The sequence below is a fragment of the Petaurus breviceps genome, unplaced genomic scaffold, assembly GCF_028583685.1.
Source record: "Petaurus breviceps papuanus isolate PSGF00001 unplaced genomic scaffold, PetGlider_PUasm1.0 90681, whole genome shotgun sequence".
In the NCBI taxonomy this organism is placed as follows: domain Eukaryota; kingdom Metazoa; phylum Chordata; class Mammalia; order Diprotodontia; family Petauridae; genus Petaurus; species Petaurus breviceps.
Genome location: NW_027187307.1, coordinates 5,012,892 through 5,037,241, shown reverse-complemented (window position 1 = coordinate 5,037,241; position 24,350 = coordinate 5,012,892). Strand labels below are relative to the sequence as shown.

General features: G+C 41.6%; 1 protein-coding gene across 3 annotated transcripts in view; it reads left to right on the top strand.

Moving 5' to 3' along the window:
* Positions 1-413: 413 nt before the first annotated feature.
* The window catches only part of CENPI (centromere protein I), a 54,045-nt gene continuing 30,108 nt past the window's right edge, over positions 414-24,350 (top strand). For 2 of the 3 annotated variants that reach the window (XM_069065260.1, XM_069065259.1), the window contains exons 1-5: positions 414-544; positions 2,403-2,599; positions 3,406-3,543; positions 15,426-15,544; positions 15,818-15,925. In XM_069065260.1, the coding sequence (XP_068921361.1) occupies positions 2,416-2,599; positions 3,406-3,543; positions 15,426-15,544; positions 15,818-15,925 (549 nt within the window). In that variant the 5' untranslated portion in view covers positions 414-544; positions 2,403-2,415. The remainder of the gene's footprint in view (positions 545-2,402; positions 2,600-3,405; positions 3,544-15,425; positions 15,545-15,817; positions 15,926-24,350) is intronic. The other variant, XM_069065261.1, reaches the window with a different exon arrangement.

Below are 24,350 nucleotides of genomic sequence, written 5' to 3'. Positions count from 1 at the left end.
GAAGAGGAGTATTGTCCTTATTCTTAAGGAATGGTGGAAACATGTGGAGGTAACAGGGAAGGGAAGACCGGGGACAGGAGAGAGCGGGATAAACCAAGAAAGGAGTCAAACGCAAGCCCCGCTATTAGACTCCGCAAAGAACTAGGTCGAGTTTGTGCCCGTCCCATATTTTTAGAACGTTCGAAAAACCGCAGTCTGTTGGGCCTCAACCAATCAAAGTCAAGTCAGCTGAGCCCCAACCAATCAGAGACCAGTAACCGATCAATTAGGCGCTTTCCACGCAATGGACCTACAGCTTTGGAGAGACTTTGCGCCTGCGCATGCGCCTAAGTTACCTAGGGCGCGCGCTCTCCCGCTCACCCCGCCCCTCGGAGGCCTCCGCTTGGGCGCGGGAGCTTGCGCAGGGCGGGGCTATCACTTTCGAATAGAGAGTCGGCGCGAGAGTCGGCACGGGAGCAGTGCTTAGGGCGGTTGGTTCTAGCCCTGGGTTCCCTTTACCTGCCGCGGGAGGAGGATGGTCTTACCGAGGAAAGCTGTTACCAAGGTAGGCATGGGCGCGGGGGCAGAAGTGGGGAGTGGACCGGAATTGGGGCTCTTCTCCCCGCAACACCCCTGCCCCCAGTTCTTGGCGTGACTGGACGTGCGCATAGGTCATGTGACCCTCACGCTTGTCCCTGCGTTTGACCCTCTTCGCTTGCTGCTCCCTGCGCTCCTCCCTCCCCGGCGTTTGCCCCTCCCTCGCTCTCGCTCCTCTGGTCCCAGCCGCCCTCCCGTGTGGCAAGCTGAGCCGAGTCTCCCAGCACCCTTTGCTTCACTGGCTGCTCAGGTCAGCTGGGCAAGGGGTCACGAGACTTGCAGTTGCACCCCAGGCCTGCGCCCCCTTTAGAGCCAGGGAGCTCTGTCACTGAGCTGCTGGCCATCCAGCTGCCCCTCAAACTTCCTTGTGTGTATGTTTCCCTTGTGGGTAACTCGGTGTTGCAACTATCATGGACACGTAATAGCTGAGTGACCCTGGGCAAGTCACTTCACCCCATTTGCCTCAGTTTTCTCATCTGTCAAATGAGCTGGAGAGGGAAATGGCAAACCACGCCAGTATCTCTGCTTTGAAAACCGCACATGGGGTCACAGAGAGTGGAACATGACTGAACAACAAATCTATCCCAATCCCATGTGCCTCCAGTGTGGCAGTCCTTCCCTATGCCTTGTATTTGGTTTATCTAAGGTTCAGGGTAGGTGTCACATCCTGCTTTTCCTGATCCCCTCAGTTGGCAGAGAAGTGGCCTTTTTACACACAGACACACACCCCCCCCTTATCATCCTGGTTGTCACTGTCCAAGACAACCCTCTTTTGAGGGTCCTGTACCAATTAAGTCATAGGCCTTATGAGATAAAAAAAAAAAATATGTGTTTACTTCTCTGTATAATTACTCCCCTCCAGTAGGATGTAGGCTACTTAAGGGAAGGGATTATTTCCTTTTTTTGTCTTTGTGTTTCCAGGACCTAGCACAGAGTAGATGCTTTTTTGAACATATACCTGTCTCCAACTCTAGTACAGAGTAGGTGCTTTATAACAAAAGCTTGTTGAGTTGAAGTGAATCAAATTGCCATCTTTGTGGCCTGAAAGGCCTGACCCAAGGTCCTTTCCAACTCTGAGAATATCCAGCATTTATACAACTGTTGGAAATGCTTTAGATATGTTACTTCAGTCCTCCCACCAGCCCTGTAAGGTAGCTGCTGCTATTGTCTCCATTTTCCAGATGAAGAAAATGAGGCTGAGGGAGGTTAAGTGACTTTCCAGGTCACACAGCTAAGGAAGTATCTGAGGCAGGCTTTGCCTGAAGGTCTTCTAGACAGCAGGTACCAGTTTCTCTCCCCTGAACCACCTAGCTGCCTCTAAAACCATTATCTCAAATTCCTTACCCTGAGCTGACCTTTACCCATCAGTAAAATCAAGACACTAATCCTTACGTTACCCGTTTCATCCTTAAAACACAGTTTAAATGTGAGTTGTTGCCTGTTCAAAGGTCATGCAGTTGTGCCAGTGGCAGTCTAGCTGTGTGCTGTGAAAGCCAAGGCTTTGGCTCTTTGAGTCTGCTTGGCCTGCTCCTTTGGCTTTTTAACCAGAAAATTTTACCTGAGCAGGTTGTGGTAGATGCTAAACCAAAGGAAGACTTTGAGCCGGATTTCATTTCAGGAAGTGTGTCATGGCAGTTTGGGGATGGCCCTCAGGGGGGCCCTTCAGCCACTAAATAGGAACTCCAGCTTTTCTCCAGAACCTCTCAGAGGCCAGAAGCTTTCTGATAGAGTTAACCTGGAATCTTTGTTGGTTGGGCCTATCTTGTGATAATGAAAAGAATGAACTTTTTGCTCTAACCATCTACTGCACACTTGTTCCCCTGTAGAACTTCTGTAGTGATGTCTACTAGGGAGGGGAGTTTATCCCCTGTTATCCCTGTTATACAAATGAAATCCTTACCATGGAGAATGAGACTAAATATAAATCGCTTTGGACCCTTAAACGAGAGATGTGGACAGGATGAGGAGGAAGAACTGGAGTGGGCTGACTCCAGTGAGGGTGAAGCCCTTTGTCGAGCGCTAGGTAAGTACCTGGAGCCATATATTGCACCCCATATTTCTTTAGTCTTTCTTTGGATGGCCTTAAGGCACTGTATAGAAAACACTTTTAAATGAACTATTCTAGTCCTCTCAAGTCATCACTGTTTCTTTCAGTACCATATGTAGCAAAATGAACACTGGCTTTGGATTCTAAGGCCCAGGGCCCCAACTGTGGTTCTGCTACTTTTATCCATGTGAGTTCTCTTTTGGGGGCCTTAGTTTTCTCATCAGCAAAATAAAAGAGTTAGACTGGATAATTTCTAAAGACTTTTTCAGCACAGTGATATAACTACCTTTTTCCATGTTGGTTTCAAATAAGAATTAAATTATTATTTTGTCCTGACTGAAGACCACAGACTTCTAGAGATTTGTGGGAGGTTTTTGTTGTCAACTGTTGTTCCAGATACGATGTGTCCGATAGTTCCTTCTGTTATCTTTTCAGATAGTTTACCACATATTTTCCTAATTCCCTTGTAGTGAAAGTTACATGCAGAATTCCTGAGGTTACAGATGGGACAAACTCATAGTCTGTGAGAACAGAATGTGTGGAACAGTCAGGAGATCAAATGGATAAGGCTAAAATCATCAACATTCTTAGCTTTTCAGGGACTGAAATATTTTTCCAGTTTAAAAGTGTGGTTGCTATAAAATATACTAAAAATGTAAGGAGAAAAAAAAATTGCCATCATTCTGAGGCTAGCCTTACTAGGAGTTCAAGATTGTAACTTTGCTAGGAATGACTATTCACAATAATTTCTGGTCTTCAGAGTTTCCCTTTCAATTTTCTAGAGTGCATGAGGAATGTGCAGAACAAAAGAGCAGTCATTGAGAGACCCTTGCAAACTGTGGAAGACATTGCTTGGAAGTCGGGGTTAGCACCCGAACACATTGACACGCTGTTAGATGTGGCACTCACTGGCCCGTTTGGTATGTAGCAGTAGAAAACATGTATGTTCTCTCAGCTCTGTAATATTGTCTTTCTTAGATTGTATTTCAGTGTTTTCTACTTTATGATAAAGTCGGCATCTCTAGTGTTGAAACTCTAAGGTGAGCGTCTGTACACCTATGCACCCTACTTCAACCACATATAAAGATGGCTATGCTCTTGATCTGTCTGTCACCCACATATGTACTGCTTTCACATTCAACAATTCTGAAATCCCTTTAATCTGACCATAATCTATTGACTTTTCACCTCTTTCTCTGCCTTCACTTACAGAAACTTCACTCTTTATCTGTGCCCTGACCTCTGACCTTTGTTCCTCAGTTTCTCTCCCAGGTCATCTCCCTTGCACTAGCCACTCTCTTTCTCCATCTTGGTTCACCTTGGTGAACCAACTCAATTCTCTACTGTCCTTCTCTCTTGACCCTTATATCGCTCATTACATCCTGTTGGGCCTCAGCCTTGTATCACTTCTGCCATTCACTGCCTCCATTCCAACAAATGTCCTACTGAATGAAGGTGGAGAAAACCATGCAACCATCCACTACAAATTTATGATACACAACTTCAAGTGGGCCCTCTTTGCTGCTAGACAATCCCACTATACCTCCTTAATCAGCTATCCCTATCCTACTCTCCACGATGCCTCTTCTACACCTCTCGCCTCCCATGGCTACTCCTTCCCCTATTCTCTCTTCTGAGAACCTCACTTTTTTATAGAAAAATGGAGGCTATTTTCTGTGAGCTCCCTCTCGTCCCCTCATTCTCATCTCTTGTCTCAGGTGCTTCTGCCCCTCTCTCCTCCTTCACTCCTGTCTCATATGATGAGGTGGCCTTACTTCTCACCAAGGCTAATCCCTCTATTCAAGTGATCCCATTCCATCCTGGCTCCAACAGATTGCCCCCTCTGTCATTCCCCACTCTTTTTCCAATCTTTCCTTGTCTGCTGGCTCATTTCCTACTTCCTAGGAACATGCCCTGTTTTCCTCCATCCTGAAGAAATCCCCACTTGATCCTTTCATACCTGCTAACTGATGCGCTATATTTCTTCTGCCCTTTGTGGCTACACTCCTTGAAAAGGCCGTCTATAGTAGTTGCCTCCACTTTGTCTGCTCTCACTCTCTTAACATCATATAGTCTGACTTCCTACCTTATTCCACTGAAACTGCTTTCTCCAAATTTACACTCTCTTAGTTACCAAATTCAGTGGTCTTTTCTCAGTCCTCATTCTCCTTGCCCTTTCTGCAGCCTATGACACTGTTGATCGCTTTTTCCTCTTTGATATTCTCTTCTCTCTAGGTTTTAGGGATACCACTATTTCCTAGTTCTCCCTGTCAGACCACTCCTCAGTCTCCTTTGCTGGACCATCTTCCAGATCACTCCCATATAAACATAGGTGCCCACAGGGGTCTGCCCTGAGCCCTCTCCTTTTCTCCTTCTGTACTGTTCTCCTTGGTTGTCTCCTCAGCTCTCTTGGGTTTGATGACCATCTCTATGCTGATGATTCTCAGATCTACCTGTCTTGCTGCAGTCTTTCATCCCCACTGCCTTAAAACACTCATTTTAGTGTCTAGCAGTGGACTCCCAATTCCACTGCAGATCACTGCTGGGCAGTAAGTGTTCTGTCTCCAGTTGACTGTTCTTCTGTGTGCATTTCTGGGAGTTTTTATCTTTTTTGAGTGATTGTGAACTTGACTGAGGAGTTCCTATAACAACCTGGAGCTTAATTTGATCAGTGTCATGTGATTTGAAAATCAAAGATTCTAAAGGACATCAGTGTCTCCCAGAAGTCACTCTCCTCCATTTGAACAACTTCCATAACAGCAGCAAAGACCTTTTCTCAATGCTTTCCTTCCTTAGCGTTGCCTTGCTTCTGACTGGCTTTCAGTGGGAGGGTCATTGAATAAAGTTATCTTTGTGACTGCATCTGTCTGTCAAGGACTCTTGTATGATCTTTCCATGGACACGGGAAACACCTTGTTTGAAGTAAGGCTTGAAGACTACATTTTGCTTTGCAAGGTCAAATGCTTTTCTATAATCGATAAACACAGTGAGATCTTGCACGCTTTATTATTTGATGAACTTTAACTTCCAGCAACTTTATAAGCACCTACATATATGAACAAGGACATTGGAGAGTAAAAGCAATAAAAAAGCCCCAGAACAATTAATTGAGACACCACAAAGTGATTGTCAGTGATTATACCTGCAGCTGTAACTTTTTTTTTGTTATTTACCCTTTTGTATGTATTGTTACTTTGTTGTTGTTCAATTGTTTTCAGTCATATCCAACTTTTTGTGAGCCCATTTGGGGTTTTCTTGGTGGAGATACTGGAGTGGCTTACCATTTCCTTCTCCAGCTCATTTGACAGATAAGGAAACTGAGGCAAACAGGTGAAGTAACTTGCCCAGGATCACACCATTAGTGTCTGAGACTGGAGACAAATCTGCTTGACGCCACCTAGCTGCCCCAACTCCCTGTTCAGTTGTCAGGTTTGACTTCCAATAGATCTTTAAATAAATGGAGATGAACAGACGAAGAAGCATTTAAGTGGTTACTATGTGCCAAGCAGTGTGCTAAGAACTGGGGATACAATTAGAAAAGTCAGATAATGCCTGCTGTCTCATGGGAGGTTCCAGCCACAAGTCAGGTGGTTCTTTGGGTGCATCAGCAAAGAGATAGTACTACATCTTTGGTAGTGTCATTTCTATGAATAAACTCTGATGGGAAGCAGCTAAGTGGTGCAGTGAATAGAGCACCTGCCCTAGAGTCAGGAGAACCCGAGTTCAAATCCAGCTTCAGACACATGACACTAGTTGTGTGACCTTAGGTAAGTCACTTAAACCCAATTGCCTTGCCTTCCCCCCCGCAGAAATAAACTAAAGTAAGCTATGATGCATTGGCAGCACCAAGGGCTTGCTTTTCTGGGTGTCCAGTAGCTTTGACCCCTGAGGAGGCGGGGCTGCAGCATTTGCACGTGCACTTGCCAGGTTGAATCTCCTCAAAAGTTTGTGCCGCACTTAATGGCGGTAGTGGGCAGGCTGTGGATCAGCATCTTTGGTTGGGGACGATGTGGGGAGGGTTATGTTGCTGCCAAGGGCTACGCCTTTGGGTTTCCTGGCCTGTAGGTGGCAGTTGGTAGTGCTGGTCACCTAGATAGCAGGCCATTTCTCCCCAGATTTTTTTTCTGGTATGCGCCTTTGAATGTCTACATACACCTTCCTATTGTCTGCGTAACCAAAGACGTGGTCTGCTCTAGAAGCTAAAGCCTGCCCTTGTTACTCACGTAGATCATTGTGTGTTGGTGCTACGTCCTCTGGATCTGAGCCGATGCCCCAGAGCCTTGGAAATTGTGTCAACGCAGACTTCTGCTTTGTATACTTGGTCTGCCTCAGCTGCACTTTCTAACTTCATTTTCTTAAATGTCAATTGGGATCCAAGTTGTTAAGAGATCAAAGGAGGTGATTCCGTTGTCCTCAGTGATGAAAATAGATGATTATGGAAATATTGGCAGATCTATTAGGCTTTTTCCATCTGTCATCCTTCCAGTTTTCCTTTATAAATATTCTTCAGATGATCTGGCTTGGTTGGGTCATATTCAATGCTTTATGCAAGCTCATTTTTGTCTCTTCCTTTCTTTGGATGTTCATAATCTTACACCCCACCCCCCACCCCCCATGAGACTCTGCAAATCTGTTAATATTCCAAAGCAGCAGCTTAAATGGGCTGATTGAGCTGTTCCATTTGCACAAAGTACCTTCTCTTCTTTGTCTTGTAGTTTCAAATTAACTTGGCCTTTTGTTCTACCTGGTTGATCTGACTGGAGCATAGCTGATTCTAGATTGACTCCCACGTGGATAATCAGCTGTATCCTGTCAGGCTATAATCAGTTTCATATTGTTGTAGTGATGATTGTTATTTCTCTCCAAGCCTTTCCAATGCTCATGAATGAGCAAAAAAGCACTTACTAAGCCCTGTGTGTCAGGCCTTGTGCTAAGCACGGGAATACAAAAACAAAAGGCAAGTCATTTGTCCCTGTCCTCCAGGAGTTCACATTACAGCAGGAACTGACTGACACCACATTTCATGGTACGGTGGCCAGGGAAGGGTTTTTTGCTTCAGAAAGTTACCAGGATTGTGAGTAGAAAAATGGGTTTGAGACTGATACAGCAGCCGTGACAGTATTTTTAAATTATGGTTTCAGATGAAAGTATTAATGCTAAATAAGCATGAGGCTTCTGAGTAATCTTTAAGCCTTCTGACCTGAACTCTGTTCTTCACCATGTTTCTTGCTATCTTTCTTGCCCACCTTTAATTTGAAGTCTCTAAGCACCAAATGGATTTCTTAATTAGATGTTCTTGCCAGGTTCATCAGAGAAATGTTGAAGTTCATCCTTCCCAGCAGATGTTGATATATAAGCTACAGTTGGCTTTATGATGGCCTTTTTCCTTATTCTGAGCTCTGCTGGCAAGATGACAACTGTGCCATGGAATTACTTCTTGTTGCCTTTGGGCATGTGATAAAAGCATTTGCTACTTGAAGGAGAACCTGTGAGCCTCTCTTCCATTTAAATAACTACATGTTCATTTACATATTTTGGTTTCATTTATAGTGAGAATGTCAATACTTTTTAAATTATTCTTTTTTTATTCTGAACTTAAGTGTCAAAATGAACATTTCCATATACGTAGTAGAACATAAAAAGATTGTACATGAAGCTGTACATCTACTTTAAGAATGTCAATATTGGTACTGTTGCTGTGGCTGACACTCAGACAGCAAGACGAGGTCTGCTGTTGGAAATGTGTTCCAAGCCTTTCTGTCTTCCTCTTCTTGTATCAAGGTCATTCTGAAAATCTAGTGCCTAGAATTGCACAGGGCACTTTAGATTTGGCCTGCCTAGAGTTGAGCACAGCAGGATTATCACCTCCTCTGCCTTTTCTAATGAAGCCTAAGATCATGGTAGCTTCTGGGACCTTGGACCCCTTTGGTGGTCGATCCAGTGAAGCATATGGATAGACCTCTGCTCAGAATGAAGTATTGTTACCTACATTTAGAATAGAAGGAAAGGCTGTGAATTAGTTAAAATAAAGATGTAATTTTTTTCCCATCCAAGTTCAAGGATTCCTCCCGAAGTCTGTCCCTAGACCCTTTGTGGGTAAGGACCCCCTAAATTCACATCTTTGGCTGCCTTATCAATCCCTGGACTCATTGGACTTGCTGTTTAAAAGACCCAAAGCTTTTTTAATCATCTTGTATTTGTGACATTGATTTTTGTTTTTTTATAGGAATAATCTTTTATTTCCTTAGCTTGGGGATACAATCACATTCATATACACCAGACATGGAACGAGTATAGTTTATATAACAGGGGCTAACTGATAGGGTCTGCAGTCTTAGGGTGCCCCTACTTCCCATGATCACTCATGATGTCTCCATTAATGAATGCTCTATGACATGGCCACTATTACATTTCTGTTGAAGAATGAAGGAAGGACTCAGCCAAGCACCTAAAGATTTGATATCTCCTCTCCTTCCCCCCTCATGCCCCCAAGGTAGAGACAGAACCATGGAGTCCTAATGATACACGGTATTGCTTTCAGTGGAGTTTCAGTAAGGGCTAAGATCAGGCTCTGCTCCTCCTTCCTTCTTACTTATTCAGTGGCTTTTATTCCTTGTTGGTCACAATCATGTCTTCATCTCAGACACTTAACAACAGTTTGTTCCATCCAGCAGCTGGTTCTGGAGCAGCAGAGGTATGTAATAAACATTTAACTGACAATGTAAGAGCTTTTGTAGGACCCTGGAGGTCATTCTTTTTCTTTTACCCCTTTGGTAATATTAGTTCCTGCAGTTTTACCATAGAAAAAAACGACCTCTTCCTGTGCAGTGGGACTCATCTTAGCTTCTCACGCTTTTCTTGCTTCTTTTATCTGAATGTCAAATTTTCTGTTCAACTCTGGTTTTTTCAGCAAGAATGCTTCAAAGTCCTCTATTCCACTGAATAACCATATTTTCCCCAGACATTGATTTTTTTTAACCCAAGTATAAGACTTTATATTTATCCCTAGTAAATTCCATTTTGTTAGATTTAACACATCATGCTGACCTGTTAATTTTTTGGATGCAGATTTTGTCATCTGACCCTTTTATCTTTGTGTCATCTGTTTTGATAACTGTCCACCTTGCAATTTTCTTTGTGACATTCCATTTCCTGTCTCTGTACCTTTTCATAGGCTAACCCCTGGGTCTGGAATTCTCTTACTCTGCACATTTTGACTCTTGGAAACCCTGACTTCCTTCAGGGCTCAGTTGATGTACCACCCCCTGCAAAGTCTTTCCTAATTTCCCTCTCTTCCAGTTGATGGCGCTCTTGCCTCTCACCTTGAAATTTCTTTATTTACTTTCTGTATATTTTGTATTTACTTAACTATGCACATACTATATTCTTCCCAGTAGAATGTTAGCTCTTTGGAGTTGAGGACTGTTGGATTTTATCTTCCCCTACCATGGGGAAGGTAAGTAGCAAGTGCTTTTTGAATAAATCTGTCCTGTCTGGCCCTGGACCAACTACAGATGCCTGAAGCATTCCACTAGCAAAGGCTTTACCGGTAGACTTTCAACCTACTACTCTTTGACTCTGACCATTTTGCGAGTTCCAAATTTATGTAACTGTTGTGGTCTGGCTTACATCTTTCCATCTCTTCTACAGTAACAGTAAGATTTTTACTAAATGCTTCTCTGAAGTCTACATCATTGTTCCTTAGAGGACAAGCAGTTGCTTTGTCTTCAGAGGGTCTAGCTCTTTCTCTTCTGAAGACCTTCCCAGCTCATCTCTTACTTGACTCCAGGATTACAATAGCCCTTCAGTCCTTTCTCCTCTTTCATAATCTTATGCTTGCCTGTCTCTTGACACAATGACCAGATACCCTTGCCTTGACAGATCCTTTCTTTGTTGTATATATATTGTCTCCCTTCTCTTTGTTGGAGGCAGGGTGGGGAGCTGGCAGAAGGAAGAGGGAAGGGGTATAACTTAATTCTTTCTGATAACCTTGCTTCGAATGACTGGATCTTTTTTTCTTTTTGGAGGGGGGAAGGTAGGGCAGTTGGGGTTAAGTGACTTGCCCAAGGTCACATGGCTAGTTTTTGTGTTAGGTGTCTGAGGCCGGATTTCAACTCAGGTCCTCCTGACTCCAGGGCCGGTGAATAATAGTCTAGATCTCTTTAATTCCCCCCAAACACTGTTGAAATTAAAGCTAAAAACTACAGTTTACCTCGCCTCTAATTCTTCTCCATAAGGAATCAAGGGGAAAACAAAGTCTGGCTATCCTTGGATTCATTCTAGTGAATTACTGGTAGCCACACTCTCCAATGGGATTCTTGACTGTTGAGACTTTATAATAGACAGTCAATCTGTGGCACTAAAGAGGTCTTCCTTGGCCACCAAATGGATGACCTCTTTGGCCATGGGAATTTTTGCACAATGTAATTTGAAAAAATCCCTCGTTTTGTTTTTTCTTTGTCACATGCTAGTTAAATCTTTTGATGATGATATTTCTTTTTTTTTTTTTTTTTTGGCCTTTTTCGAGGGGTTAAGTAACTTGCTCAACGTTACACGGCTAGTTTTTTGTGTTAAATGTCTGAGGCCGGAACCGAACTCGGGTCCCCCTATTTCTAATCTTGCTCCTTATAATCATACTATTTCCTCCTTAGAAATTTCACTTCACTTCATTTAGGTTTTTTTTTTCCTTTTGGGGGGCAATTGGGGTTAAATAACTTGCAAGGTTACATGGCTAGTATTTTTGTGTGGGTGTTAAGTGTCTGAGGCTGGAACCGAATTTGGGTCCTCCCGACTCTGAGGCTGGCACTTTACTCACTGTGCCACCTAGCCACCCGTCATTTCATTTTTATTAATTTGTTTATTTACTTTTAGTTTACAACATTCAGTTCTACAATTCCTTGAGTTTCAAATTTTCTCCCCCTTCCTCTCCTCCCATCACCCCCCCCTCCCCTGCCCCATGGCAGCATGCAATCAAATATAGGATCTATAAATACCTTCACATTAAACATTAGTCAGGTTGTAAAGAAGGATTGTAACCAATGGAGTGAACAATGGGAAAGAAAACAAGAAAAAGAAAGAGAGCAAGTGGTTTGCTTCAATCTGCATTCAGACTCTAATTTTTTTTTCTTTTTGGAGGGCAATTGGGATTAAGTGACTTGCCCAAGGTCACACGGCTAGTTTTTGTGTTAGGTGTCTGAGGCCAAATTTGAACTCAGGTCCTCCTGACTCCAGGGCTGGTGCTCTATTCACTGCGCTACCTAGCCAACCCAGACCCTGTAATTCTTTCTCTGGATATGGATATCTCTTTCCATCCTGAGTTTTTTGGAGTTGTCTTATAACCTTACATTGCTGAAAGGAGCCCAGTCTATCAGAGTTAGTCGTCACACATATGTTGTGTCCGTAATTGTGTACAAATTTCTCCTGGTTCTGCTCTTCTTATTAAACATCAGTATATATAGGTCTTTCCTGGTCATTATGAAGTCTGTCTGCTCCTTATTTTTTTTTAATCTTTATTTATTTATTTTTGCTTTTTGGAGGACAGTTGGGGTTAAGTGACTTGCCCAAGGTCAAACGGCTAGTCTTTGCATTAAGTGTCTGAAGCTGGATCTGAACTCAGGTCTTCCTGACTCCCAGGCTGGTGCTCCATTCACTGCGCCACCTAGCCACCCCTGCTCCTTATTTTTTATAGCACAATAGTATTCCATTACATTCATATGCCATAACTTGTTTAGCCATTCCCCAATTGATGGGCACCCCCTTAATTTCCAATTCTTTGCCACCACAAAAAGAGCTGCTATAAATATTTTTGTACATACAGGTGCTCTTCCCACTTCTGTGATCTCTTTGGGATACAACTCTAGAAGTGGTATTGCTGGGTCAAAGGGTATGCACTTATTTATAGATCTTAGCCATCCTACTAAAGGCTCAGGTGAACTGCAGTTTGGTTTAAGACTTAACTGTGGATTCAAGGGATAGAGACTATTATGTATTGTATTATTTTTCAAACTTAGGCACTAGAGAGAACTCCTGAATATGATTGGTTTTAAGGATACTGGATTATTTTGTTGACTAATCACCAAGCTATTTAGACCTCTTTTGGTTTTTTTGACTTTCTTTCCTTCCATTGCTTTCTCAGGGCATAAGCTTGCTAAGGCATACTTTTTTTTTTTGCCTTTTGGAGGGCAATTGGGGTTAAGTAACCTGCCCAAGGTTACACGGCTAGTTTTTTTGTGGGGGTGGTAAGTGTGTGAGGCCGGAACCGAACTCGGGTCCTCCTGACTCCAGGGCCAGTGCTCTATTCACTGCGCCACCTAGCTGCCCCTAATTCCTATTCTGTATCGCAATTCTTCAGGTAGAAGACAGCTTTCAGTGTCACCCCTTTAGTCTTCTGTTCTCCAAAATATCCTCATTTCCTTCAGCTCATCCTTAAATGGCATCACCTCAAGACCTTTCACAAACCTGGTTGCCCTTCTTTGGTTACTCTGGCTTTTCAGAATCCTTTCTAAAATGTAGTGTGTAGAACCGAAGGTAAGACTTGTGGGGTGGCCAGGGTAGAACATATTAGGACAGTTAGTGCCCTTATTCTTGGAAGCTGTGCCTTTCAGAAGAGTGACCCGGAAATTTTCCTCTACGTTTTTCATGGGCTGCCTGAAATCCTGTGGTAGACCGCAGGTCATTCAGGCCTGATTTAAATGAACTCTCAAGGGAGATGCTATCCATCTCCAGAGAAGAATTGCCGAATGGAAGTATATATTGTATGGTTCCACATATGTGTCTATGTCAGATGTTGGCCTTCCCTAATGTCAGGTTGGCAATGAGGGAGGGAGACAACTTGGAACTCAAAATGTAACAAATAAATAAAATAAAAATACTGGGTGGCCTAGATTGACACCATTTTCCTGATAATACTAGATTAGTAGCCTTTTCCAAAAAAAAAAAAAAAAAGAGGAGGAAGAAAGAAAGTGAATGCTCAGTCCAGCCTGACTTGTTCTTGAGGAGGCCTTGGTGGTGCTGTGTGATCTCTGCTCCCTTTAGAGATGAAATGTTCACTAAACACTCTTTAATAATCTGTCCCCAAATTTGCTGGGGCCCAGAGTTAAGCTTATGGCTTGGGGGTCTGCAGATTCCTTTCTCTCCTTTTTGAAAAAGCTAATCATTTGCCCTTTTCCAGTTCCCCAGACATCAGTAGCAGTGACTTAGCAGTCACTTCTATTAGTGCCTTCAGTACCTTTTGTTGGAACTGATCAGGTCTAGGTGACTTGGAATCCAGAAGGGCGGCAAGCTGCTCCCTTACTGTCTCCTTCCTTATCTTAGGCATCACATCTCTATATATTTGTTTTGTCCTTTCCAGGCTAAACAGCGTTCTGCTTTACAGAGAAAAAGGACTTAACAATCCAGCACTTTCTGGCATCATGGATCCATCTACCCTGAGCAACAATTTCCATCCCTTCATTGATCCTCTTTTCCCCAATAGAACAAAACAAAAAAGTTTTGGTGAACCCCAAACCTGTTTGGTTCTTTTTAGATTTCCTTGCTAGCCACAGCTCATTTTGAACATTAGAATGGCTAATACACCTTCTCTTGAGTTTGTTGTATGTGGCAAAAAACACTAAGGGCCTAGATTGGAAGCATTGTGCTAGGTTGAGATAGATAGGAAATTTGATTTGGACCACATGCCTACCCTCCTGGGGTTTATGGTCTACTACACACACACACACACACACACACACACACAATTATCATACAGGATGATATAGGAAACAAAGTGCTTTTCAATTGGACAGGTTGTTACCACCTGGGGATGGAGGACAAGGGAGGGGGGCTCTGAGTTGGCAACAGCGGAACAAGTAAAGCATAGGAAAGAGGCCATTCCTGGTGTAGGAAGCACCATGGAACCTCAGAGGGTCAGAATAGTTCCAAGTGTATATTATATATGTACAGGAGCAGCATGACATAAGACAGGAAAGGCAAGTTGGTGTCACATTGTGGCAAAGGAAATCGAATTGAGTACATAAGTAATAAGGAGCTGCTGATTTTCTGAGCAGAAGAACGACTAATATTTGAATAGATCTATGATCTCATCAGTGTGTGACTTCCCTCCATCAGCACAGATCACAATCTTTATTGCACTTTTACCCTCTGTGACTCTTGTTCAAATTATTCCCAAGATCCTCCCCAGAGGATAAGCCCAACATTGTAGTTCTTTCTGTAATGGTAATGAGTTTTGGGGCCATGGCAAACCATGAAAGGAGCGATAAGACTGAAAATGAAAAGATGGTTGGTGGGTCAGGGGGAGTGAGCACCAAGGACAATCCCTCCACAAAGACATTCAGATTTATCCCCAGTGATATCTCTTGTAACATTGGTGTCCAAAAGTGCTGAATACAAAGCTGTGTCCATGGCCACATCAGTCCTACCTCCAGATGGGAATGTTCAAATACTAATGTGAGCATGGAGGGGGTGTGCACAGGTGCTTGCGTTCAGGATGCATGCCTTGCTACCTGCCACTTCAAAGGACGGCTGTATTTGGGATTTTTTCCCCATTCTTTATAAAAGAAGTAGGGGCTAGGCAAACCACCATTTGTGTTAAGATCTTTTAACTTTGAATCCAGTGCTATTTTCTAGTGAAGTCAGGGTTTGGGATTGCTCATTGGATTTTTTTTTTTTAATTTGCATGAGGGGTGTTTTGTGGCTCTTTTTTTTTTTTTGGTCAAGATGATAGGATTAGGTTCTAAGAAAGAGAGATTGGGGGAGAGACAGGAATCTGAGAAGTGCTTTCATCTGAAACTATTCTGTTTTCTAGCTGAAGCAGTAAAAGCTCGGATGTTGAAGTGCCTCATTCCAACGACTCTGATACCTGAAAGTGCTGTGGTTAGAGCTGTCTCCAGGCTCTGTGCTAGCAATTGTTCCAGTAATATAAAGGTAATTGCTTAAAAGATTTTCAATGATATGTCTGAGAGACTTTTTCACGATAATGGCAGTGGCTGCTTCTGCAAAAGGCCTCAGTCTGGGAACAATTCAACCTGACACTTGAACTTGGCTGAAAGAATTTGGAGTGAGAAATGAAATTATTTTTTTGCATGTTTGAATAGCATAGAAATTCAGGTGATTAAACAGTCTCGGGGGGGGGAGGGGCTAAGCTTCTGTGCTTTAGTCATATTTACCTGAAGGCCAGTGTTCTGTCTCTTGGTGTAGGTACTCTTTTTTCGATGGTTGATTGCAATGTTTGACTTCATTGATCATAAGGAGAAAATCAACTCTCTCTATAGCTTCTTCTTTTCCTTTCTGCAAGAGGAAACTATGGTAAGTATGAATGAGATAAGGGAAGTGGTATGCCATGCGTGTAGCATTCATATATAGGGGCCAGTAACATGTGGGGAAGGGAAATTCCTTTTGTCTTCGATTCTTAAAATTTCTTAACAAATATCACGTCAAATGGGCATTTGCATATCCCTGGAACATGAAGAAGGAATTGTACACGCAATTGCATCTATATTCTATTTAGCTTGTTTTTCTTTTTATTTCTAGAATAAGTCCAGCTTGTAGCTTTCACAGATGGCTTGCTTGCTTGTCAGCTTTTTTCTGGCCTTCCTTCTATTCTCTAGTCTGTATTTTTTAAACATGCCTTAGTAACATTCTTTTTTTTGGTCTTTATTAATTTGTTTACTTTTAGTTTACAAGATTCAGTTCCACAATTCCTTGAGTTCCAAATTTTCTCCCCCTTCCCCCCGCCATGGCGGCATACAGTCAAGTATAGGATCTGCAAATACTTTCACGTTAGAAATTAATCGGGTTATAAAGAAGGATTGTATCAGATGGAAGGAACAATGGGAAAGAGGAGACAAAAGCAAACACAACAAAGAAAGAGAGCAGGTAGTTTACTTCAATCTGGATTCAAACTCAGTTCTTTCTCTGAATGTAGACATCTCTCTCCATTATGAGTCTTTTGGAGTTTACTTGTAGTCCTGCATTGCTGAGAAGAGTCCAGTCTATCAAAGCTGGTCATCACACACATTGTGTCTATAATTGTGTACAGATTTCTCCTGGTTCTGCTCTTCTCACTCAGCATCAGTTCGTATAAGCCTCTGCAGGTAAATATGAAGTCTGTCTGCTCCTCGTTTCTTATAGCACAATAGTATTCCATAACATGCATATACCACAACTTGTTTAGCCATTCCCCAATGGATGGGCACCCCCTTAATTTCCAATTCTTTGCCACAACAAAAAGAGCTGCTATAAACATTTTTGTACATATGGGTCTTCCTCCCGCTTCTATGATCTCTTTGGGATACAACTCTAGAAGTGGTATTGCTGGGTCAAAGGGTATACACCTATTTATAGCCCTTTGGACATAATTACAGATTGCTCTCCAGAATGGTTGGATCAGTTCACAACTCCACCAGCAATGCATTAGAGTTCCAATTTTTCCACATCCTCTCCAGCATTTGTCATTTTCCTATTTTGTCATCTTAGCCAATCTGGTTGGTGAGATGTGCTACCTCAGAGTTGTTTTGATTTGCATTTTTCTAATCAATAGTGATTTAGAGCATTTTTTCATATGCTTATAGATATCTTTAATTTCTTCCTCTGAAAACTGCTTGTTCATATCCTTTGACCATTTATCAATTGGGGAATGACTTATACTCTTATATATTTAACTCAATTCTCTGTATATTTTAGAAATGAGGCCTTTATCAGAGACATTGGTTGTAAAAATTCTTTCCCAATTTTCCACTTCCCTCTTAATCTTGGTTACATTGGCTTTGTTTGTACAGAAACTTTTCAATTTAATATAATCAAAATTATCCATTTTGCATTTTATAATGCTCTCTAATTCTTGTTTGGTCATAAAGTCTTCTCCTCTCCATAAATCTGACAGATAAACTATTCCTTGCTTTCATAGATTGCTTACAATATCAGCCTTTATTCCTAGATCATACCCCCATTTAGACTTGATATTGGTATATGGTGTTAGATAATGGTCTATGCCCAGTTTCTGCCATACTATATTCCAGTTTTCCCAGCAGTTTTTGTCAGATGGTGAGTTCTTATCCCAGAAACTGGGGTCTTTGGGTGTATCAAACAGTAGATTCCTCTAGTCATTGACTGCTGAGTCTCCTGTACTCATTCTATTCCATTGATCCACTCTTCTATTCCTCAGCCAGTACCAAGTAGTTTTGATGACTACTGCTTTATAATACAGATTAAAATCTGGTATAGCTAGTATATACCTTCCCAAGCATTTCTTTTCATTAATTCCCTTGGTATTCTGGACCTTTTGTTCTTCCAAATGAATTTTGTTACTATTTTTTCTACCTCAATGAAGTAATTTTTTGGTAAATTGATTGGCATGGCATAAATATGTAATTTAATTTAGGTAAAATTGTCATTTTTATTATATTAGCTTGACCCAGCCACAAGCAATTGATGTTTTTACAGTTAGTTAGATCTGACTTTATTTGTGTGAAAAGTGTTTTGTAGTTGTGTTCATATAGATCCTGGGTTTTTTTTGGCAGGTAGATTCCCAAATGTTTTATAATGTCTACAGTAACTTTAAATGGGATTTCTCTTTCTATCTCTTGCTGTTGAATTTCATTAGAAATAATACAGGAATGCCGAGGATTTATGTGGGTTTATTTTATATCCTGCAACTTTGCTAAATTTATTTATTGTCTTAAGTAGCTTTTTCACTTGATTCTCTAGGATTCTCTAAGTATATCATCTGCAAAGAGTGATAGCTTGATCTCTTCTTTGCCTAGTTTGATACCTTTGATTTCTTTTTCTTCTGTAATTGCTAATGCTAACATTTCTAGTACCAGATTGAATAAGAGGGGTGCTAGTGGACACCCTTGTTTCATCCCTGATCTTATTGGAAATGCTTCTAGCTTATCCCCATTACATATAATATTTGCTGATGGCCTTAAATAGATACTACCTGTTATTTTAAGGAAGACTCCATTTATTCCTATACTTTCTAGTGTTTTTAATAGGAATGGATGTTGTATTTTGTCAAAAGCCTTTTCTGCATCTATTGAGATAATGATGTGGTTTCTGCTAGTTTTATTGTTGATGTGATCAATTATACTGATGGTTTTCCTAATATTAAACCATCCTTGCATTCCTGGAATAAATTGTACCTGATCAAAGTGTATTATTCTTGAGATAAGTTGCTTTAGTCTTTTTGCTAGTATTTTATTTAGAATTTTTGTATCTATATTCATGAGGGAGATTGGTCTATAATTTTCTTTCTCTGTTTTATCTCTTCCTGATTTAGGTATCAGTACCATATTTGTCCTTAGTAACATTCTTGTCTTTATTTTCTTTTTATTTCTCTCAATTTTTTTTCTACCTTATGGCTATCCCTTTTCACCATTCCTCTGCCGCATTGGAAAAAAAAAGCAAAGAAGAAGCCTTTGTAAGCAAATATACATAGTCAGGGAAAACAAATTCCCACATTGTCTGTGTCTGAAAATTTTATATCTTACTCTGCATGTTGAGTTGCTAAGCCCTTTGTGAAGAGGTGGGTAGCATGCTTCATCATTAGTCTTCTGAAATTGTAGTTGGTCATTGCATTAGTCAGAGTTATTGAGCTTTTCAAAGCTGTCTTTACAATGTTTCTGTTATAGTAGAAATTATTCTTCTCATTCTACTCACTTCACTCTATATCAGTTCACATGGATCTTGACAGGTTTCTCCGAAACTGTCCCCTTCCACATTTCTTTCTGTTACATTCATATACCAGAATTTGTTTTAGCCATTTCCAATAGGTGCCCACCCTCTGAGTTTGTAGTTCTCTTGACAATAGAAAAACAGCTGCTGTAAATAATTTGTATGTATGCATCCCTTCCTTCTTTGTTTTATCTCTTTTGTGTAGAGGCCTAGTATTGACATAGCTGGGTCAAAGCCAGTTCACAGCTCCACCCACAGTGCTTTGGTGTGCCTAGTTTCCTAAAGCCATGCTAGCATTTCTCATTTTCTTTTTTTTTTTGGTCTTTGTTGCCAATCTGAGTATGAGGTAGAACCTCAATACTGCTTTCATTTGCATTCCTCTAATTATTAGTGATTGGAGCATTTTTTCATATTGCTGTAGATTGCTTGGATTTACTCCCTTGTGAACTACCTATTCAAATGATTTCACCTTTAATCGACTAGGGAATAGTTGGTTTTGTTTTTATAAATTTGAGTCTCTTATATATCTTGGAAATTAAACTTTTATCATAGCAATTTGTTGGAAAGATTTTCCCCAGTCACCTGTTTCCCTTCTGATTTGAAATGCATTGGCTTTGTGTGAAAACTTTTTAATTGGGCAGCCAGGTGGCTCAGCAAGTAAGAGCACCGGCCCCAGAGTCGGGATGACCTGGGGATCAAATCCGGGCACAGATACTCAGCACTACACCCAGAAATAACTGGCCATGTAACCTTGAGCAAGTTACTTAACCCCGATTGCTTAAAAAAAAATAAAAAAAAAACTTTTTAATTTTATGTAATGAAAATTGTCCGTTTTATCTTCTGTGATACACACACACACACACACACACAAAGATGATTTCTTCTTTGTTCCACTTTTGTTCCCATGTATCCATTTGGAGTTTCTATATGGTGTGAGATGTTGACCAACCCTCATTTCTTCCCAATTACTTTATAGTTTTCCCAGCAACTTTTGTCAGATTTTAAGTCTTTACCCTAGTATCTGGAGTCTTTGGGTTTCTCAAACACTGTACTGTTATGCTGGTTTGTTTATGTATGTTGTATAACTAATCTGTTCCTCTGATTGACCTCTCAGTTTTACTACTAAATTGTTTTTGATGGTTACTGCTTTGTAGTATGTTTTGAGATTTGGTTATCCCTCTTTCCTTCCTTTTCTTCATTATTTCCCTTAAAATTCTTCACCTTTTGTTCCTCTGGATGAAATTTGTTATTTTTTCTAGCTCTTTAAAGCAGTGGTTCTCAAAAGTGTGGTTTGAGGACCCTTGGGGAGTTCCTGAGACCCTTCCAGGGGGTCCACAAAGTTAAAACTATTTTTGTAATAATGCTAAGATGTTGTCATTTTTATTATGATAAATATCAGCAGTTATCGCCCACATAACTAAAATCTCTTGGGCGGTGGTCCTCAATTTTTAAGAGTGTAAAGGTGTCCTGAGACTGGAAAGTTTAAAAACCACTGCTGTAAAATAATACTTTGTGAATTTGATTGCCATTACATTGCATAAGTAATTTAGGGATTATTGTCGTATTTTTTGCTTTGGATATTCATGAGCAACTTCTGTTCTTCCAATTATTTAGGCCTTTATATTTCTGTAAAGAGTATTTTGTAGTGCTAATCATCGTTCCTGTGTGCCTTGGTTGGTAGATATTGTTTAGTCGTTTCTGTCATGTCTGACTCTCCCTGACCCCATTTGGGGTTTTCTTGGGAGAGAAACTGGAGTGGTTTGCCATTTCTTTCTCCACCTCATTTTACAAATGAGGTAACTGAGGCAAACGGGGTAAGGTGACTTGTCCAGGGTAATACAGCTAGTAAGTGTCTGAGGCCAGATTTGAATTAAGAAAGAAGAGTCTTCCTCCTTCCAGGCCTGGCACTCTGTGCACTGTGGCTCCACCTTGCTGCCCTTGGTAGATAGACCCTCCGACTATTTTATGCCTTAATCTATATTTAATTATAATTGAAATAATTCTGTTATTTTTTTTTTTAAGCAATCGGGGTTACGTAACTTGCTCAAGGTTACATGGCCAGTTACTTCTGGGTGTGGGTGCTAAGTATCTGAGCCCAGATTTGATCCCCAGGTCATCCCGACACTGGAGCCGGTGCTCTTACTCACTGAGCCACCTGGCTGCCCCTAAGCAATCAGGGTTAAGTAACTTGCTCAAGGTTACATGGCCAGTTACTTCTGGGTGTGGGTGCTAAGTATCTGAGCCCAGATTTGATCCCCAGGTCATCCTGACACTGGAGCCGGTGCTCCCACTCGCTGTGCTACCTGGCCGCCCCAATTCTGTTATTTTGAATGGAATTTCTCCTTATTTCTCTTCTCAGTTTTATTGATAATATACAGAAATGGCCAATAATTAATATGAATTTATATTATATCCTGCAAGTTTGCTGAATTTGTTTCAGTTACATTTTTAGTTGATTCTTTAGGGTTCTCAAGACCCTAAATCTACAGAAAATGATAGTTCTGTTTCATCTTTGCCTATGTTTATTCCCCCTTTTAGCTAGCATTAGCTATTTTAAATCATGTTGATGGTAATGAGCAGTATGAATTAGAATAAATACATTTACTTTACCACTGGGCTTGTTGGAAAGGCTTCTAACCTCTTTTCCATATAATAATAATCTCTGTGCTCAGTTGCCCCTATTCTCAACACCAACTTTTTACTTTGTTTTCATTCTTCCCTTCACATGCTGCCCTCTGCTGTCAAAGACAGTTGAAATTTTGAGCTGAGACTATGTTGCAGACTGATGATCCTTTTGACAAAGATGTGGAACCAGGAGAGGATGAGAAGGAGGTGACTGGGGTGCAGACGGCCCCCACTGGGAGCTTCTCATGTCACTGTCTAGCTACTCCTCCATGTCTGCTCTTTTGACTGGAGCATTGATTATATGTGTTGGCCACTCAGCTCGGATTATGGAGCATGTCGTTTGACCATTTATCAATTAGGCCGTGACTGGCAGTCTTTTTTTGCAGCCCTGGACTGACTAGAGGAATTTAAAGTTGTTTCCCTTTGGTTTTCTTTCTTGTCATTTTTTTCTAGTGAATTTTTAGAGCTTTAACTGGCATGTCTGCTAGGAATGTGGAGTCCTCTAGGTCCTAACATGCTGCTGGTGCTCTCATATGATCTCTACATGTGATTACCAGCTACAACTGTGTTTTGAGATGCTACATGTTATATATTGTATCTAGTACATGTCGTCTACATTAGAATTACATTCAGCAAACATGATGGCACAGTGGAGAGAGGGTGAACTTGGAAGCAGGAAGACCTGAGTTTCAAGCCAGCTTCTGCACTTACTTCTTAATTTCTTTGTGTCTCAGTGTCCTCATCTGTAAAATATTATTATAGTATAGTACCTACCTCCCAGGGTTGTTGTGAGTGTCAAATGAGTTAACATATGTAAAATATTTTGCAAACTTTGAAGTGTTTTATCAGTGCTCACTATTACTTTTATTAAGTATTAGTATGTGTAAAAATAGAATACGTCATCACGTGCTATAGACCAAGTAATTGTCTCATACAGTACACAATGCCTAGTGTCCCAAAGCGTGGTTGTGGGTGGTAATCACACACAGAGATTGTAGGGTAGCAGCAGCACATGGGAAGTCCTGGAAAGCCCAGACCATAACTGGACATGTAAGTCACATATAAACATGCAGAAACATAATGCTCATCTTTAGAATGGGGGTCATAATGCCTACAGCACCTGGCAAGTATACATAAGAGAGGAGAAAATGATTGCAGTCCCTTACTTTGCTTCAGGCCTAGTCCCTGTTCGCATAGATGGCCCTAGCACTTCCCCAGTGACCTAACAGAAGCTCCGCCCGCAGCTCTCTTCAGGCTCGTAGGTGTGCTCTTCTAATGCTCAGTTTGTTGCTGCTGCAGGCCAGCAGTTCTAAAAGGGTGGTCCAGGCTGTCCAGGGGTCCCTAGGAGCCTTTCACGTGGTCACAACTATTTCATAATTAACACTGAGATGTTTTCATTTCTAATGTGGTAAATCCAGATAAAAGCCACACAAACAAAAGCTCTTTGAGGGAATCCTCCATAATTTTTAAGAGCATAATGAAGTCCTGAGACCAGAGTTAGAGAGCCACCAATCCCAGCTGACTCCCCACAGTATCAGCCACTATTGACACAGCTAGATGATTGAGTGCATAGAACACTGCACCCAGAATCAGGAAGGCTCCGAGCCAACCTCAGGTGCTTACTAGCTTTATGACTCTGGCCAAGTCACTTAACCTCTGTCTGCCTCAGTTTCTTCAACTGGAAAATGGAGGTAATTATAGCACCTGCCTCCCACAGTTGTTATAAATATCATATGAGACCTTATTTGTAAAGCACTTAGCGTAGTGTGTGGCATGTAGTAGGCATTCCTAAATGCTTCTTTCTTTCCTTCCCTCTCCTGGTGGGCCCACTGTTCCCATACTGAGCTCCCACATGGCCCAGCCTGGCACTTGCTTTCTCCAGGCCCTTACAAGGCAGACCCTATAGTTGCTTTTGTTCTCTGAGCCATCTGTAGCAAGCCTGTCCATGCCCGTTCTATCACCGTAGCTTATGAGCTCTTCTAGTCCAGCCAATGGGCTGCACATGCAGGACTCCTGGGAGCTTGGGAGGCGATTGCATTTGATTCATACTGTGTTGTTTGTCGTTCTTGTTCTCACTGTAGTGTGTTGTTGCTGTTCAGTCTGACTCTGCATGGCCCCATTGGGGGCTTTGTTGGCAAAGATATCACAGTGGTTGCTATTTCCTTCTCCAGCTCATTTGGCACATGAGGAAGCTGAGGCCAGCAGGAGGAAGTGACTTGTCCAGAGTCAGACAGACAGGATAGGAAGTGTCTGAGGCTAGCTTCGAACTCAGATGAATCTTCCTGACTCCTGAGGCCCTGCACTCTATCTACTGTGCCACTTAGCTACCCTCTATAGTATGAGATAATGTGAAAAATAGCGATTCTGTAAAGGAAAGACATTTGTAGGGGCCCAGAGTTATTAGTTTTGAGCAGATACAGACCCTTGCCTGCTT